This window comes from Tripterygium wilfordii, chromosome 14, assembly GCF_013401445.1.
Source record: "Tripterygium wilfordii isolate XIE 37 chromosome 14, ASM1340144v1, whole genome shotgun sequence".
NCBI classification, from domain to species: Eukaryota; Viridiplantae; Streptophyta; class Magnoliopsida; order Celastrales; family Celastraceae; genus Tripterygium; species Tripterygium wilfordii.
Window position 1 is genome coordinate 2,500,304 of NC_052245.1, and position 19,084 is coordinate 2,519,387.

General features: G+C 37.9%; 3 protein-coding genes and 1 long non-coding RNA gene across 5 annotated transcripts; 2 read left to right on the plus strand and 2 right to left on the minus strand.

The window, feature by feature from the left end:
* The first annotated feature begins 593 nt into the window (after nucleotides 1-593).
* LOC120014555 lies at nucleotides 594-2,067 on the plus strand. 2 transcript variants are annotated; one of them, XR_005471576.1, is made up of 5 exons: nucleotides 594-841; nucleotides 930-1,325; nucleotides 1,490-1,555; nucleotides 1,665-1,732; nucleotides 1,824-2,067. It is a non-coding gene; the product is annotated as an uncharacterized LOC120014555 (long non-coding RNA). The 2 variants fall into 2 exon arrangements; XR_005471575.1 differs by having other exon boundaries at nucleotides 930-1,555.
* A 911-nt stretch (nucleotides 2,068-2,978) lies between these two features.
* On the minus strand, nucleotides 2,979-5,880 carry LOC120014554 (PLASMODESMATA CALLOSE-BINDING PROTEIN 3-like). The gene is made up of 5 exons (XM_038866536.1): nucleotides 5,235-5,880; nucleotides 4,140-4,658; nucleotides 3,892-3,973; nucleotides 3,615-3,742; nucleotides 2,979-3,470 (listed from the first exon to the last, which is right to left on the minus strand). Exons 1-5 carry the CDS (start codon nucleotides 5,290-5,292, stop codon nucleotides 3,385-3,387), a joined length of 873 nt encoding a protein of 290 aa, XP_038722464.1. The 5' UTR covers nucleotides 5,293-5,880; the 3' UTR covers nucleotides 2,979-3,384.
* A 4,544-nt stretch (nucleotides 5,881-10,424) lies between these two features.
* LOC120014083 lies at nucleotides 10,425-11,513 on the minus strand. Its single transcript, XM_038866009.1, has 2 exons — nucleotides 11,263-11,513; nucleotides 10,425-11,151 (listed from the first exon to the last, which is right to left on the minus strand). The coding sequence occupies exons 1-2, from the start codon at nucleotides 11,511-11,513 to the stop codon at nucleotides 10,425-10,427; spliced, it is 978 nt and encodes a 325-aa protein (XP_038721937.1).
* Nucleotides 11,514-12,054: 541 nt separating this feature from the next.
* On the plus strand, nucleotides 12,055-18,195 carry LOC120014050 (MA3 DOMAIN-CONTAINING TRANSLATION REGULATORY FACTOR 1-like). Its single transcript, XM_038865974.1, has 4 exons — nucleotides 12,055-12,291; nucleotides 12,714-12,961; nucleotides 15,852-15,946; nucleotides 16,074-18,195. The coding sequence occupies exons 2-4, from the start codon at nucleotides 12,742-12,744 to the stop codon at nucleotides 17,886-17,888; spliced, it is 2,130 nt and encodes a 709-aa protein (XP_038721902.1). The 5' UTR covers nucleotides 12,055-12,291; nucleotides 12,714-12,741; the 3' UTR covers nucleotides 17,889-18,195.
* The last annotated feature ends 889 nt before the right edge of the window (nucleotides 18,196-19,084 follow it).

Sequence of the window (19,084 nt, forward strand, 5' to 3'; positions counted from 1 at the left end):
AGCGCTTGCATCATTACTGTGTTGTAATTTTTATTTATTGTAATGCTATTTGGAAATGTCAAATCATCTATGAAATGCATATCAACGAAATCTAGCATGCACAAAAAAAATTCTACCAGCATGGTCAAATGTAAAAAAAATAAAAATTACGTGGTAAAATGAATGGTTCATTATTTTCCACCAAATATTACTAAACTCAGCAATGCTACAAAAGGAATAATGTTTGAGACCCTCAAAAAGTGATCTCAAAAGATCCTCATTTAATGTGGAGTGTTGGATGTGAAGTGGATTCTATATGTGCGTTTTTAATTAATTGTTATTTTAATGTCACACAGATTTAGAATTGATATTTTGGGGGTCTTTAACATTGTCCTTACAAAAATAATAAAAATGTGGGGGAAAAAAACACAATGAGGCATTGCTTTGGTCTAGGGCCTCTAGGCTTAGCTTGCAAGGCTGGGCTTGGCTTTGTTCTTAAAAGCTGATATGTGCTAGGCTGGGCTGGGTTCGACTGGGCCTGATAAGGATCTTGGGCTTAATTGTTTTCGCAACTTCTATACGAAGCACTCACACCGAGAGTAGCGGCCGGATCCGCCATGGAATCGTGAACGCTCGTTACGCCACTAGCCTAAACATTTTTTAAAAAATCATCTGCCACGTGTCTCAGCATCTCCGAATCAGCCAAATTTAATACGGGGTCCCACTTTTCCATCGGCACCGCCTCTCTCTTCCTACAATCACAACAAGAAGAAGCAGCCTATCTCTCTCACCACGCTAAGCTTCAGTTCGTCAGCGTCGCAGTCCGCACCTCAAGCTCTCTCTGCTGCTTTAATCCTCTCAGGTATTATGAATCACTCTTGTAGTCAAATTAACAGAGTTCATTTGATTTTTATGAAATTTAATTCTTTCAAATTGTTCTTTTCCGTCAGAACTTCGATTAGTGACAGAGGAGTACTGAGAATGGAATAGAAGAAGAATATCATGAGAGGATTCGGTGCGGTTTGTTACGCTGCACTTCTCACTGCTCTCCGGTGGATCTCAACAATTTCTTCTGCGTATGCCTCTCTCTTTTGAAGCATTTCACGCTCGTGTGCATATGATGGTGTGATTAGATACGTATGTGTCACTTTGAACTGCGATTGCTATAACATTTTTTTTTTATTTTCACTGAATGGTCTTATGTTGTTATGTTACTGGCGAAACCATCTGTTCCCTGTACAATCCATGGAGCTTAATGTGATGGACATATCACATATAAATGAATTTCTTGTTGTAGTCCCATTATTTGCTCTACAAGCACTGGCTAGTGTCATATCCTGGATTAGGTAACAATTTCAGTGTTCTGTTCCATGTGTTTTGTCATTCTGTTTCATCGATTTGGAGAAAGAAGAAAAAGAAATGTTGATTTGCCTCATGCCTGACTTGCTTTCAAAAAGCATCTACAAGCGCTCCTTGTGAAACCCTAGGTTATATTAGGTGTGATTTGCAGGGGGTGAATATGGTGTTTGGAGTGCATTCTTGGCCCTTCTTGTCCGGCTCCTCTTCTTCATTCCTGGTAGGCTTTGTTATCAAATTCTATATTGCCAGCTTGTCCTAATCCATATTGTGGTTGATTGTGAGACATTAAATTTTCAATTTCCTGTATCTGGATTTCTTTTTTGCAGGTGAACTTGAGTTACCATTTACAGTACTACTTCTGGTGATTGTCGCACCTTATCCGTTATGAACTAAGGTAAGTAGATGCACACAATGTCGGATGATAAATTGAAACTATTACATCTGTTTTCAGACGTTTTATTTTTCTTGGTACTTTTTGCTGACAGGGGTACCCAAGAAGGTGCTATTATTTTATTGATGATAACAACATATTTAGCTTACCAGCACTTTTCTTGGGCAGGCAATACAAGGATGTATAAGATTTCTGTTGCCTTTTCTTACATATTTATTTGAAATATGTTGTTCATATATTTACATATATTGTTCCTTACTCCATACAAATCCTAGCTTCTACTTACTTTCCTATGCTCTCAGATAGGTTAAAACTTGCAGTTAATATAGTATTCGAGAAAGTTTTTAGAACTGATGTAAGGGCGTACGCCCTGAGGCGCGCCTCAAGGCGAGGCGCCTTCGAGCTGCCTCCGGGCGTACGCCCTTGATAATGGCCTGTGAGGCGTACGCCTCGAGGCATATGAGGCGTAATTGTTGACACACCACAATTTATCAAAAGCAACGCCCACAAAGAACAAAAACACAAACAACCCAGCGAGGCCATTCCAACCGAGGACGACGATTCTTGAGACAAATTCTTGAAGACTCTCTCTCTCTCTAACAAACAAATCGTCCAAGGAATCGAATCGATTTTCAGCTTCATACATACTCTCTCTCTCTCTAACTCTCTGTTGGTGTTGTGCGACTTGTGCCCTACATCTTGAATAGAAGGTACGATTTTCAGTCTTCAGATCTTGATTGATTCTGTTTTCTTATTATTCTTGCTAATATTTGCAAAGCAAGCATGTGAAGCTGGCTTGGAGGAGTTCCATCTTTCATAGGATAACTAGAATGAAAAAAAATGTTCGTTTAGTATATAAGATACTTGCGGTGATAATTTTGACAGATTTCAAATCCTGTCATCCACACAACACCCACTAGTTTTAGACATGTAGCTTTAGCATATTGAGAATGGCTGGAAGTAATTGATTTATTTTGATTCTTGAAGACTTTATTCAATTAGACTTTCTCTCTAATTCTGCGTCCAACTCCAAGTTTCTCTGCTGATCACTTGAATTGATGATGGATGGAGTTATGTCTTCATAAATTGATAAATTGATATGATTATATTATTTGAATGTGTACATGTACATTTTAGATTAAGCATATAGGTTTTTTTGTTGATTCTTACCGAGGCTTACGCCTCGTTACCCCTCGAGGCTTACGCCTCGCCTCAAATAAGTCAAGCGCCTCAGTTTCCGAACCCGCCTTTTAAAACACTGCTGATGTTAGTCAATAAATTAATTAATGAACCCATTAATTCAAACTAAACGTTTCTTTTCTGGAAAGAGGAGTTACTAAAGCATCGAATGATTTATTCTACTACAACTGCAAAAGGAAGTTACTATTTTGATGTGTTTACAAGTACTAGAACCTAACAGATTCTATGCTCGGCTTGATTTCCTATTTGATTCCCTTTCAACTGATGCGCCTACGTAGATGATTCTGTTCCTGCTCCTGCACTACTCATTTCCGTCTTCGATCCAAGCTCATGGAAAGGAGTCTATTTTCGGAATTCCTTCTTTTGTCTACGCTAAATGTACCAAAATGGAGAGAATAGATTGATTTGTGGTCATATCTGTTGAATAACTCTGCTTCCAATTCCATGCCCTGTTATTAGGGGCTGATTTGAATCAGTACAGCAATAGATGTTAGGGTGAGTATAAAGCCTGGAGATAACATCTCATTGTCGATTCTGCATGCTGAAAAGATGTTTGCTATTATGCTGTGGCATCGTAGAAATAGCCATCTCATAATGGAAAGTGCGCAGATTTGATTTCCATCTTCTTAGAGATAATTTACGGTTAAAAGCAATCCCACCAGACATGTTGTGAGTAGGAGATTACCAAATGAAACATTGATGGCTGAGCTGGGAAGTCCGGTTGGTTCTGGCACACCATAAACTGTCTGTCCACCAGGTGTGGTTGTGAATGGGGGTGTCATTGTCGGAGTTGGGTTAGCTGGTGAACTTATGCTGCATTTGCAAAAGCAAAAAAGATTCTTAGTTTCACTAATGTAGAAGTTGTAGCAATTTTGCCACCCTGGCCATGAGGTTAGAGGTTCAAGTTCCCTTTCCCCAAAGCTTCCCCTACAAGAAAATTGGACACGAAGATGAAATTCTACCTTGGTGGCTGGGGTGCAGTTATAGATGGTGGTGTTATAGATGGTGTTGTGGGAGATGATGCATAGTGACAGCTCCCACTACCTGTAATGATTCATGAGGAAGAGTTTAGTGCTAATCATATATAATTATAATATTCGAGTATGCATATTGATGATGAAAATGGGAGGATAATATTCACTGTAGGAAAAGGGTGAGGGTATGAGAATTAGTCAGAGAATTTTGATCTGTGATGGTCGTGAATTCTTACTTGGGTCAGTGTTGGTAAGTTGGGCTGTCCCTCCAAAAACACAGCTAGTTGGCGATTGGTGCTTCTGGTAATAGTTGTTGAAGGCATAAGAAGTGTGATCACGAAGTGTATTTGGATTGTAACAGCTTGCGCCTGTTTGAATTGGTGAACAGTCTGCACCACCATAGCCGCAAGCATAGTCGAGAGCAACCTGTAATGCAGTTGGTGAAGCATTTGGGCTTGCAATACACCATGAGCCACCTGATGAAGCCGGAGTCGTTGTCGGGGGAGTCATTGTTGGGGGAGTCATTGTCATTGGGGTTGGAGGAGTTATAATTGGCCCGGTTATGATTGGTGTCGGCGGGGTTGGGTTCACCCCCGGAGTTGTACCTGGGGGGGTTGGGTTAACAAGAGGAAGTGTTCCAGGAGTTGTATCGAACTGGGTAGTTGACACTGAAGATGAGAAGAACATCTGCTTCTCTTGATTTCCCACAAGCTCATGAACTGCTTCTGGAGGCGGTTTCTCTGCAACAATTGAACCTGAAGAAGTCCAAAGCAGGATGAGTAACGTTTCTTTTTCTTCTCTTCTTCTTCTTTTTTTTTTTTTTTTTTTTTTCCCTTTCCTGAAGAGGTTGTTAAGCTTTCATTAATGATGCATGATCATGCTAAACCCATAGTCATTCATGGCACATAATAGATAATGAGAATTATGCTGCCAGAGAAAAACAAATGACAGAAAAAAAATGAGGCTCGTGCATTTAAATGCTTTTCATTCATGTGTGGATGCATGTATGCACATCTTAGAGAGTTTCAGGCAGAGATTCTTTGTCCACCATATTTGTCGAATTTTTTAGCGTAGATTGGTTCGATTTCATTGGATCTATGGGGACACCTAGATATAAAAGAACTCTGCTGGCTAGAAAACCTTTTTGTGGGCATATTTTAGCAGGTTCTAGTACCTTAGCATATGTTATTTTTACTAAACGTTCTTGATTTCCTTTCTATTTTTCTTCCATGTAGAAGACAATTTTTACAGCTTTATGCAAGATTCAGCAGTAGAATTCTTGATTTTGAATACAACAAGAACCGAAAACTTCGAAATAGGATGAAAATCACCTGAACTGAGAACAAGATACAAGAGGAATGCTAAATGCTGAATAACTCTTGAACCCATGTTTCCAATCTGCAACTGTAATATGGTGTTCTGGACTCCCTTCTTCTATAAGAACAATATGCACCAATGGCGTAGTAACAAAGAAGAATTGAAGTCTCATCACCAAGTTTTATGTGTATATATATATATAACTTGAAGAATCAAAGCTTCCTTGAATTGTAGAGAGATGGAAAGAGGCAGGAAAGAATATTGAGAAAACTTGACGAAGGAGGCATTGTGGGGAGTCGGAATTGGCAAGCAATTGAAGGTGGAAAGAGAGGCAAAAGTTGCCTGGAAGGGAGAAAAGCTAAAAGAGTGATCTGTTTGGAATTTAAATCTGCTGCTTAATATGCTATATTGATAGTTAAATCCATATACTGGGTTTTGCGGCATTTTTCTTTTGCTCTTTTTGTTGTCGCTCTTTTTTTTACTGTTTCATGGTACTAAAACAAAGGCAAAAGGTAGTTAGGAGAGATTTATTTTACTGTTTTTTTGCTATCTTGATACCCTTGAGGTATTTTATTGATGAAGAGACCGTCCAAATTTTGGTTAGTCTTGTTGCTCAAGGGATATACATCAAGTAAATTAGTGATTACTGCTGACATTTCTTGCTTTTCTTTTCCTCCAAATAAAAATATGTGATAGTGAAAATTTGGTGGTTAAACTTTAATACTTTGTCATTTACCCTTTGGCGATTTCATTTAGTAATTGTATAGTTGTGGGTTTTATTCTCTCTGTTTAGTACCATGACACGAATCGAGCTTTAATGAGTTCTAATATGTAACGTCAAGCAATTCGGCTTTCGCCGTTTTAGAAATGCATTGTTGGAATTAGAGCGGAAAGACAGGTGACTCTAAATTCAGGAGTTTCTGTTATAGCCAAACATGAGGGAGAGTATTGTTGAGTTTAGTAATACTTGGTGGGCAACAATGACCTATCTGTTATGAACTATATAGAATGAGATATAGAGATATAGATACAATCAGAAGTGTTTCTTTCTTGTCTCTCTTCCACCCCCATGCAAAATAGCTTTTACAATATATATACATCGTTTACCTTCATATATTACTTACACATGTACATCATATTGACACTTGGCAATGATGTGTAAAGTAAATAGTATGTAGATAATTATCATCCACATTATGATATATATATATCACAATACTCCCCCTTGGATGATCATTAACATAAGATAAATATGCCTCGTTAAAAACCTTACTAAGGAAAAACCCAGTGGGATAAAAACCTTAGTGAAGGAAAAGAGTACATCCTTCTTATGTCTGACTTGGATCCATGTGGGATAGAATAGCCTCATTAAAACCTTATCAACGAAAAACCCTGTGGGATAAAAACGTTGAGCAAAGGAAAAAGAGTACTATCCAGAATGTGGTGATTACTCCCCCTGATTGATATATAACTTTCTTCAGGAAAGTTCTTTGAGATGGCGCATACCAATATTGTGTGTCAACTTCTTGAATGTTGTCGATGGCAGGGCTTTAGTGAATAAATCTGCTAGGTTATTACAAGAACGGATCTGCTGGACATCTACTTGTCTTGTTTTCTTTTGGAGATCATGTGTATAGAAAAACTTTGGAGAAATGTGCTTAATATTGTTACCTTTAATATAGCCACCTTGGAGTTGTGCTATACAAGCAGCATTATCTTCATATATTACTGTCGGAGTATCTGTGATCAATGGAAGTCCACAATTTTTTTGAATATACCAAGTCATTCGTCGTAGTGACATAGCTTCTCTACCAGCTTCATAAAGAGCTATGATCTCAGCATGATTTGAAGAAGTAGCTGTAAGCGTCTGTTTCATAGATTTCCAAGAAATGGCTGTGTTTCCATAGAGGAAAACATAACCATTTTGGGATTTCGCATTATGAGGATCAGATAGATATCCAGCATCAGCATATCCTATTAATTCAGGCTTAGAATCAAAGGAATAATATAAGCCTAAATCCACAGTTCCTTGTAAATATCGTAGAATATGCTTGATTCCATTCCAATGTCGTCGAGTAGGAGCAGAACTATATCTTGCCAATAAATTAACAGAGAATGAAATATCAGGACGTGTATTGTTAGCAAGATACATCAAAGAACCAATAGCACTTAAATAGGGTACTTCTGGACCAAGTAATGGTTCTTCCTTATCTGCAGGTCGGAATGGATCTTTTTTAATATCAAGTGAACGTACCACCATAGGAGAACTTAAGGAGTGAGTTTTATCCATATAAAATTGTCGTAATACCTTCTGGGTATAATTTGATTGATGGATAAAAACACCATTAGACAGATGCTCAATCTGTAGACCAAGACAGTATCTAGTCTTTCCAAGGTCTTTCATTTCAAATTCTGCTTTTAAGTGATTAGCGGCGTGAGTGAGCTCTTCAGGAGTTCCAATTAAATTAAGATCATCAACGTAGACAGCAATTATTGCAAAGCCAGACTCTGTCTTTTTAATAAAAACACAAGGACAAATTAAATCATGTACATATCCTTGTTTAACAAGATATTCTGTGAGTCTGTTATACCACATACGTCCAGATTGTTTTAATCCATATAGCGATCGTTGAAGTTTAATGGAATATAACTCCTTTGGTTTTGTTTCTGGCAATTTAAAACCATCAGGGATTTTCATATATATTTCAGCATCTAACGAGCCATATAAATATGCTGTGACTACGTCCATTAGTCGTATATCTAATCGTTTAGTAACAGCTAAACCAATTAGAAATCGAAACGTGATTCCATCCATAACAGGAGAATATGTTTCTTCGTAGTCAATGCCTGGCTTCTGCGAGAAACCTTGTGCCACAAGTCTTGCTTTATATCTTGTGATTTCATTCTTTTCATTTCGTTTGCGCACAAATATCCATTTATATCCAACGGGTTGAACATCTTTTGGTGTCCGGACTATTGGTCCAAAAACTTTTCTTTTCTCTAGAGAATTTAATTCTGCTGTGATGGCATCTTTCCATTTCAGCCAATCATGTCTACGTTGACATTCATTGATGGATTGAGGTTCAGGATCCTCATTACCATTGGTAATGTCAACCGCAATTTCATATGCAAAAATATCATTTATGATAATTTGTCGTCTATCCCAACTTTCATCATGATGCATAGAGCACTCATTATAATTATTTTCAGATATTGGTACCTTGTCAGAAGGTACTACTTCTTGTGTTGAATGTTGGGATATAGATTTTGCTGGAATAAACTCTTCAGGAGCTAGCTTTGCTAGTGCATCCTCGTCAAGAGGTTTAGTGGACACATGTGCATTTCTCTTCCGAGGAAATCTATCTTTCGCACCTATTGGTCTTCCACGTTTCTGACATGGTTGTATCTCATTATGTTCTATTTGTCCATCTGGGACGTTAATACGTGCTAGTGCATTTTTAGCTGGAACATGTGATTGTAACACTTTTGATGTATCAGTAAAAACATCAGGTAATTGGTTAGCTATACCTTGCAAATGCACAATCCTTTGTACCTCATGTTCACACTGTTTGGTACGAGGATCAAAATGAGCTTGTGTGAAGGTATTCCAATCAATCTCTTTATGTTTATATGCTTGAAAATTCTCTTTACCTAAAGGAGGGAAAACTGATTCATCAAAATGACAATCAACAAATCGAGCTTTGAAAATCTCACCTGTCAATGGTTCAAGATATCTAATAATAGAAGGTGAGTCAAAACCAACATAAATACCAAGATGACGTTGTGGTCCCATTTTAGTACGTTGCGGAGGTGAAATAGGAACATAAACAGCACATCCAAAAACACGTAAATGAGAAATATTAGGTTGATAACCTAACACTAATTGTAAAGGTGAATATGTATGATATGCAGAAGGTCGAATTCGAATTAAAGATGCTGCATGTAAAATAGCATGTCCCCAAGCAACAACAGGTAGTTTACTTTTCATGAGTAGTGGTTTAGCAATTAATTGTAAGCGTTTTATTAAAGATTCTGCTAAACCATTTTGTGTATGAACATGAGCAACAGGATGCTCAACATCAATTCCAAGTGACATGCAAAAATCATTAAAAGTTTGAGAAGTAAATTCACCAGCATTATCCAGTCGTATTGACTTAATGGGATAATCTGGGAATTGTGCACGTAAACGAATGATTTGAGCTAGTAACCTAGCAAATGCAACATTACGAGTAGAAAGTAAACAAACATGTGACCATCTAGATGATGCATCTATTAAAACCATGAAATACCGAAATGGTCCACATGAAGGATGAATAGGTCCACATATATCACCTTGTATACGTTGTAGAAAACTAGGAGTTTCCATGCCAATCTTCAGGTTGGATGGTCTCATAATTAATTTTCCTTTTGAACACGCAGTACATATATAGTCATTAGGTATATAAAACTTTTGGTTTTGTAGTGGGTGTCCACTTGTATTTTCAATTATTCTACGTATCATAGTGGAACCTGGATGACCGAGACGATTATGCCATAGTATAGATTCCTTCGAATCAAAATACTTTTGTTGCCACTTCTGGTAGGCTACAGTATGTGTTTCAATCCATTTTATACTTGTATAATATAAACATGAAGATAAAGATGCACACTTTTCTATCACGAGCTTCTGGCCTAAGACAGTTGAAGTAATATATAGATAATCTATATTGTTTTCCCTACCAGACTCAATGTGATATCCATTTCGGTGAATATCCTTAAAACTGAGCAAATTCCTTTTTGATCTGGGGGAATATAATGCATCTTCAATATAAATCTTTGTTCCTTGAGGTAACACAATATTAGCTCTTCCAGAGCCTTTAATTAATTTAGAAGTGCCTGAGATAGTGTTAACATTTGCTTCAAGAAATGTTAATTGTAAGAAATATTTTTCATGTCGAATGATAGTGTGAGTGGTTGCACTATCTATTAAACATCCATCTTCATTACTCAAAATGCTATCATCCAATGTAGTGGTGAGATCCATGATTCTAAAATATGAAAATATCACATATATTATTTAATATGTTCATATAAAGATGAAAGATAATTACACAACTATTATTTACATATTTTGTATATACAAGCTTTATGCTTTAAGACTTATCTTACATTATTATAATATTTACATGAAATACAGAAAACTTAAACTTTTAAACAAAGTAACTTCAATCCATCTGCGTAGATCCATCCCCAACTAGAAGGTCAACATTCTCCTCAGCGTTATCAAAGAAATGAGCCATATCAAGATGAGTTAAATCATTTAACTCAATGTCATTATTAAAGTCTGCACAATTGGATTCCACTATCTTGTCTGCAAAATTGGTTTCCACCATTTTGCCTTTCCCTTTGATTGACTCTTGATAAAGTTTAATCAAATGCTGAGGTGTATGACAAGTACGTGACCAGTGCCCCGAACCACCACATCTATAACATATATCTTCCTTATCCTTCTGGGACTTATTTGGTAAATCTTCAGGATTTGATTGCTTTGATTCAAATTTATCAAATTTCTTTTGGTGGTTTAGCGCATTGTGGGTATTAGAAAAATTCCCACGATCATAACGATAATGCCAACGACTTCTACCTCGTCCACGTCTACCTCCACGTCCACGTCTACCTCCACGTCCACGTCCACGTCCATTGTACATAACTGCGTTCGCTTCAGGGAATGGAACAGCTCCAGTAGGACGTGACTGGTGATTTTTCAATAGAAGTTCATTATTCTGTTCTGCTAACAGAAGACATGAAATCAATTCTGCATATTTAGTAAACTTTTGTCCTAGATATTGCTGCATCAGGAGCATATTCGAAGGATGAAAAGTAGTATATGTTTTTTCCAACATATCATTTTCTGTAATAGTAATACCACACAATTTCAGCCGTGTAGTGATTCTGAACATAGCATAATTGTATTCACGAACAATTTTGAAATCTTGTAATCTCAGATTAGTCCACTGAAACTGAGTATTTGGGAGGATTACACACTTCTGGTGCTCATATCACTCCTTCAAATTCTTCCACAAGTCAAGTGGATTTTTAACTGAAAGATATTCAGATTTCAATTCTTCATGAAGGCGACGGCGTAGAAAGATTAGTGCCTTAGCCCGGTCTTGGGGAGATTCATGACTTCCATCTGTAATAGTCTTGCTAAGATTTGAAGCCACAAAATGAGTTTCAATATCATCACACCATGATAAGTAATTTTCACCAGACACATCAAGAGGCAAGAACTCAAGTTTTATGAGGTTGGACATGATAGTAATAGGATAGTTATACTTACCACTTAGAAGAACAATATTGACTATTGGAATGCTTACGTACGGATCTTGATCAGGTAGAGCTTCGTGCTGATAACGTGTTATGAACTATATAGAATGAGATATAGAGATATAGATACAATCAGAAGTGTTTCTTTCTTGTCTCTCTTCCACCCCCATGCAAAATAGCTTTTACAATATATATACATCGTTTACCTTCATATATTACTTACACATGTACATCATATTGACACTTGACAATGATGTGTAAAGTAAATAGTATGTAGATAATTATCATCCACATTATGATATATATATATCACAATAAATATGCTATTTTCAAAATTATCCAGCAAAGGAGCTTAAATTACACAAAAATCCAAGAGGGGCAATTTTGTAATTAGCTACTGATTAACCAAAACCCTAAAACGGTTGTCTTGTAGTGTGACTGTCCTCTGTCTTCAGGCTCAATGCCACGTGTACGATGATATACTGAAAACACCCCCAATGACGTGTACTCGTAACCGTAGCCTCCCTATATGTATTAATCCCCTCTTCTTCACTTTCGTTCTCATCTAATCCGTTTCTCTTTCTCGCACTCTGGATTGAGATAGAGATCACTCGGATATTCGCGATTGGATCTTCTTTACCTTTTGGTTCGTGTTTTCAAGTGCTAGTCCGACCGTAGTTGGCATTTGGAGATCCGGGCCAAGCACAGAGGACTTGGATTCGGGTTTCAGATTCAATCGCCTCTTCTAGTATACAATATAGAGAGGTTTTCTTTCTTCTTCTTCTTCTTCTTTGTTTTTGTTTATAATTTGGATTTTCTTGCAATGTTAATGAACTCTTAGGTCTTGCTTTTGCTTTTGATTTTAGTTGTAAAGAAAGAACACATGAACTTTCACGTTATGAAACGCATGAAATAAACCGAAAGAGTGTTTCTTTTTGATTTATCGCGTAATGCTCTCTCTGTTTTATGCTTTTCCTGTTTGTTTGTGGTGTGGGTTTCACTTTTTTTTATTGATTTAATAATTTGATGGAGTATGTATTCAGCAATTTTTAATTATTAATATTATCTGTTGGAGATACGTTCAGTATTGTTGAGAAAGGAAAGGAAAGTAAATTTTCGTATATAGTTGATGCTGCTGGTGCTTCGTGGTTCTTGTACGGGTGTTAATCGTGTGTTCTTTATTTCAGTCAGTATATATTGAATTGTTGGTTGTAAATGGCTTCGGGGGAGGGATTTCTGACGGATGAGCAGAGGGAAGTACTGAAGATAGCTAGCCAGAACGTAGAGAGTCTCTCATCATCCCCAAAATCCCCGACATCTTTGCTCTCTGAGCATCCATTAAAAGTTTCTGCTGCTGGCAAGGCACCAACTGCTGGGATTGCTGTGAGGCATGTTCGCCGGTCTCACTCAGGAAAAGTTGTAAGAGTGAAGAAGGGTGAGTCTGTTTGGTACTCTCCTGATGATAACCACTTTTTGCTAGATTATTCAGTTTCAAAGACATGGTGGTTATCTGGGTTGCCATATAGTGAAAGATTTGGTTCTATTCGAGTTTCCTTGCTTCTTTAATTGTTTGATCTATTATTTATATGGTATTGGCAGGTTATTCAATAAGTTTAATTGCTTTTCTTATTGATTTATTTCATGCTTTCTTTGTTGTGCATTTTGGAGTTATTGAAATTCTTTTTTTCCATGCTCCTTGCTGTCATACCTGGACTCTATAAAGAACTGTGGATGTTGACCAAAGGACGAACTTAATGCCATACTTCACTCCATCATGCTTATTTCCTTCCACCTGAAGAGATGGTAGCTATATATTTGAGATCATATTGATTATTGATAGGTAATCCTGAAAACAGGAACAATTATGTCGTAGGTGCTTATTGTACAGCCTGCCAGAGGAGGAGTACCATTGTCCTGAGGATCATCCTCCACTCCACACTAGTCTGCTCTTCCTTCGGGCCAAAGGCATATGCACAGTTGATGTTGTGCATGATAGGATAAAAAATGAAATTATTTGATCGAGAAAATTGGCTAAAAATGGATTAGCATGCGCAATATACGTGGTGATTAATATAGTGAGGAGGGAGACCAAGATATGAATGCAAGTAGGATTAGTAGAGTGTAGCTTTTGGACGCGAATAGATTCACACCAATTTCTCAGATGATTTATGTAGCCATCGCTTACAGAGTTTGGGATAAAGGTTTTGGGATGATAATGATGACGATGATGATGTGTTGAATTGTCTTTCTGAATGCACATTTGATTTTTGTTTTCTGTAGATTGGTGTGTTTGGAGTCATTTTCAGTCTTTTTTGTTCTGGTCTGTGTATGAGTGGTTGAATTTTTTTCTAGTTGTGCACAGATTATATTTTTGGTGAGACGCAAGTATTACTATACTGCATAATTAGCTTTCTATTTTCCAAACAAAGTGCATTAATTGCTCATCTTTCGGAGGTCGTGTAAGCTAAGGTGTTTTTAAGCTGCGATGCATTGTGCATCAAGTATGTGGTCAGAGTCTTCTTTTCCTTTCTTTTTTTTTTTTCCATTCTCCTGTCTTTTTCATGCTCGTAACTGACATACTTGCAAACAAAAAAGTTGACTGAGAGATGTAATTGTAGTTGTAAGAACTTAAAATAAATATGATATGTGTCAGCAATGGTAGATTTTAAGTTTATACACGTACCCATATGGAGTTGGACAAAGAAATTACAACATGTAGGTGATACTGCAATATGCTATCTAATACATATAAATAATCGAAAGTAACAATATTTGTGCCAATAGGTTTCGTAAGCAAATCAAAGCATAAAGAAAAGTAAATGTAAAGAAATGCGATCATATATGCACGAGCGAAACCGCTTGCGATCATATATGCACGAGTGAAACCGCTTGGCAAATTTATTTCCGATTTTCGTTCTCCATTTCACTATGAACTCTGAACTTAGCAAAAAAGATCATGCAGAGGAGGAGAGGAATGGTATGATATGCCAAACTATTTTATAGTTATATTTTTAGAGGTATGAATATGTTTTTAAAGAATTTATTTATTTATATAAAACTTATGATTCATCATACCATATGAAGCCAACAGAAGTAAATCTGCTCTATGAGTAGTCATTTTACAATTTATGATGTAGTAATTACTATACTGCCTAATTAGCTACTTTACTTTTCGAACATGCAGTTGGCTCCTATATTTGAGTGTGTTGATTTGTAATTTTGTAATATGGCAATTAGGTCGTGCTTGTGTATGTTTCATCGTTTATGACCTTTTTTATTTCTTTGAAACAATTATAAAGCTTCCAGGTGTGGATGTGGCATGGTGCCTGAATGTACTTCCAAATTGTATATGACGGGGCTTGGTTTTTACAGAGTGCTGACTGCTTAGAAATTGCAGTGCAAATAGCTGATACTAGGTCTGGTGAAAATATGATTAATGAGCAAAAGTTGAGAAGAAAAAGGATGGATGAGAAAGGGTATTTCGTAGGAAAGACTTGTAAACTTGTTCAATTTTACTCTCTATTTGAGTTTAAGAGTTGAGCAGTGATGAATTCTTTATTTTTATGTTGTGTTTTGAGCAAACAAGCTGTGCAATATTGCCGCAGACCCGCAGTCTACAAGCGACTTGATATGTTAGTAGTATCAATGGTTACCTGAATATATATGCATGTTTCCCTTTATGGATGTATTAACTTTGCTTTAAATCATCCGGTGGATTGATTGGTTGGTTATGAGCTAAGTCTCTCCTTATTTACTGGTACACATAACTAAATTACCAACCAACCTGGTGAGTTCTTACATAGCCGAAAGATCATATTGTGCCTTCTTATTTTAGCAAGCTAATGTCTAGCTAAGGAAAATGTTTTACTTTATTAACCTGCTGCTCTGCAAGTGTTTCCTCTGCAAACACGTGAAACATTGAGACTAGTGTTGCTGCTTTTATATTTATTGGAATGTTCTACCCATGAATGCGGTGTTTGAGATACTTCAAACACAACAATTTGGGTCTCTCTTTATCCGCTGCTGGTCTTGAGTATGTGACTAACTTGAAGGGCTTCTTTTTTTGTTTTTAAACCTGTGCATTGAAGGGATAATATGTTACAAAAAAAACTCTTATTATTGTTGATTGTGTGCAGAAGAATATGTTAATTCATCTTATGCTTGGCCCTTCTCTGATTCTTCCAATTTTATGCTGCGATTGATTAATTGTGATGAAATAAGTTCCTTGTGCAAATTTGATCTGACAGTATCATTGGTTCTTTGGAACAACAATCTTCTCTCCCTTTCATGTTGCTAATCTGCTTTCCTCTTAACTAATGTAACAGACGGTGCTGGTGGCAAGGGGACATGGGGGAAACTGCTTGACACTGATGGTGAATTGCATGTTGACCACAATGATCCTAACTATGACAGTGGAGAGGTAATTGCCTTATTAATCTGATTCATCTGCCTGTGGTTTGCTTCCCCTAGGAACTTGTATTCTATATGTATATTTTGTGAATGATTTTGAATATTAATAGTATCTCTCCTTTCATCGTTGCTTGCAGGAACCCTATCAGCTTGTCGGGTCAACAATCTCTGACCCCTTAGACGATTACAAGAAAGCTGTTGTCTCCCTCATAGAGGAGTATTTCAGCACTGGTGATGTGGAAGTGGCAGCATCTGACCTTAGAGAACTTGGATCAAGTGAATATCATCCCTACTTTATCAAGCGACTTGTTTCCAGGGCCATGGACAGGCATGACCAGGAGAAGGAAATGGCCTCGGTTCTGCTTTCAGCTTTGTATGCTGATGTGATAAACCCAGCCCACATTAGGGATGGTTTTGTCATGCTTCTCGAGTCTGCTGATGATCTTGCTGTTGACATATTGGATGCAGTTGACATTCTTGCTTTGTTCCTTGCTCGTGCTGTGGTGGATGACATCCTTCCTCCAGCCTTCCTTGCCAGAGCAAAGAAGACGCTTCCAGAATCCTCCAAGGGATTTCAAGTTATTCAAACTGCTGAGAAGAGCTATCTCTCAGCTCCTCACCATGCAGAGCTGGTGGAGAGGAAGTGGGGTGGTAGCACTCACATAACAGTGGAGGACGTTAAGAAAAAGATTGCTGATCTATTGAGGGAATACGTTGACAGTGGAGATACATTCGAGGCATGTAGGTTGATAAGGGAATTAGGAGTTTCATTCTTCCATCATGAGGTTGTAAAGAGAGCTTTGATCCTTGCCATGGAGATTCGAACAGCAGAGCCACTTATAATCAAGCTGTTGAAAGAAGCAGCTGAGGAGGGCCTAATTAGTTCCAGTCAAATGGCTAAAGGTTTTGCCCGGTTAGCAGAGAACCTGGATGATCTTGCCCTTGACATCCCATCTGCAAAAACCTTATTCCAGTCGCTTGTCCCTAAGGCTATCTCTGAAGGATGGCTTGATGTTTCTTTTGCAAATTCTGGTGAAGATGGAAAAGCATGTGTAGAAGATGAGAAGCTGAGGCGGTACAAGGAGGCTGCGGTAACTATAATCCATGAGTATTTTCTCTCAGATGACATTCCTGAACTCATCAGGGGCCTTGAAGATCTTGGGGCACCTCAATATAACTCCATTTTTCTTAAGAAGCTGATTACCCTTGCCATGGACAGGAAGAACAGAGAGAAAGAAATGGCATCTGTCCTGCTATCCGCTCTTCACATTGAGATTTTTTCAACTGAAGACATAGTTAATGGCTTTGTCATGCTTTTGGAATCTGCAGAAGATACCGCACTGGATATTCTGGATGCTTCGAATGAACTTGCTCTATTTTCGGCCAGGGCTGTGATTGATGATGTCTTGGCCCCACTGAATCTGGAAGAGATTGGCAGCAAATTGCCACCAAATTGCAGCGGGAGTGAGACTGTGCATATGGCTCGGTCCCTCATTGCTGCCCGTCATGCTGGCGAGAGGATCCTGAGGTGTTGGGGAGGTGGGACTGGTTGGGCTGTGGAGGATGCGAAGGACAAGATACAGAAGCTACTGGAGGAGTATGAAAGCGGAGGTGTTGTGAGTGAGGCTTGTCAGTGTATCCGCGATATTGGAATGCCTTTCTTCAACCACGAGGTGGTGAAAAAGGCATTAGTCATGGCAATGGAGAAGAAGAATGACAGGATGCTGGATCTGCTGCAAGAGTGTTTTAATGAAGGACTGATCACTATCAATCAGATGACCAAAGGTTTCACTCGAATCAAGGATGGCCTTGACGACCTGGCTCTTGATATTCCAAATGCAAAGGACAAATACGGTTTTTACGCAGAATATGCCCAGAACAAGGGTTGGCTCCTACCATCCTTTGAGTCATTTGTGGCAGATGCTTCTGCAGCCCAGGCTACAGCTACTTGAGAAGCATATATATTCCATCTGTTGCTTTCATGTATGTTGTTGCCCCATTACTTGTTATACTGTCAAATGGCCTTTATGCGTGCCAAAGCGAAGGTAGATGAGATGGGATGCTTGAGTTCCTTCTGATGGAGATTCTGATAGTCCCAGCCAATGTATAGAGTTGGTTCTTTGTTCTAGTTACATATCTTTAGGAATGCATTTTGCGTCTAGAAGTATATTAGACAGAGATAGACTGTTAGGGTGCTGTTACATGCAATATTTACAGTCAAGACTGCTCTTTATGCTTCCAAAATTCTCAGTTTCATCATCTTATTTCAGTTTACTTTCCTGTTTGTGGAGACAATACTTGGCCTTTGTTTTTTTGTTTTTGCCATGGATCTTTTACAATTGAATAATCAGTTATGATAGGATATCAGTTGCATAGGATCCCAACAGCAATTGCATAGGATCTCAGCCGTTATCCCAACTGCATAGGATCTCAGCAGTTGGCATCCCAGGGCGTTCTTGGGGTGGGGCAACATGGGTCGCCGTCCAGGCCCTTGATTCTTCAGGCCCTCGTATCTTTGAAAAAAATACCAGTGTTATAATATCTCGAACTCATTCAAGTAACATATAAGATTTCATGTACATCAAGACTAAGGTACGCTACTACTCGGTTGCTAAGTTGTATCCAAAAGATTTTATATACATCATGTGGGGTTCACGAATTCACTTGAACGTGTGTCCAACTCAGCACTAACTGAAATACTAACTCTATTGGTGGGATCTTTATCATTATTGCCTCTTGGCATCTCAGTAAGAGCACTTGCAATGGTGAATTTTTGTTGGGGACAACAAAATGTATTGGAGACGTGTTTTGCTGAGGTGGTTGAGAATGAGAATGAAATGTTACATATATTGGTAAAATGATGACTTAGTTTTTGGTAAGGAGAAGAATCGAAAAGGTCCTGAACTTTGATCATTGGGTCGATTAAGCCCCTAAACTTTATTTCGGGTCAAACATGTCTCTGAACTATGATGAATAATGTTTGTTACCATTTCTCACATTTTCCATTAAATGCCTTACATGTTGTCGACATGGACGCCACATGTCTTGCAAAAATGATTCATTTAAGCCCTTGTACTTTGATAAATAGGTCAAATAAGCGAATTTGGATGGAAAATGTGACGGAGAGGTAACAAACATCATTCATCAT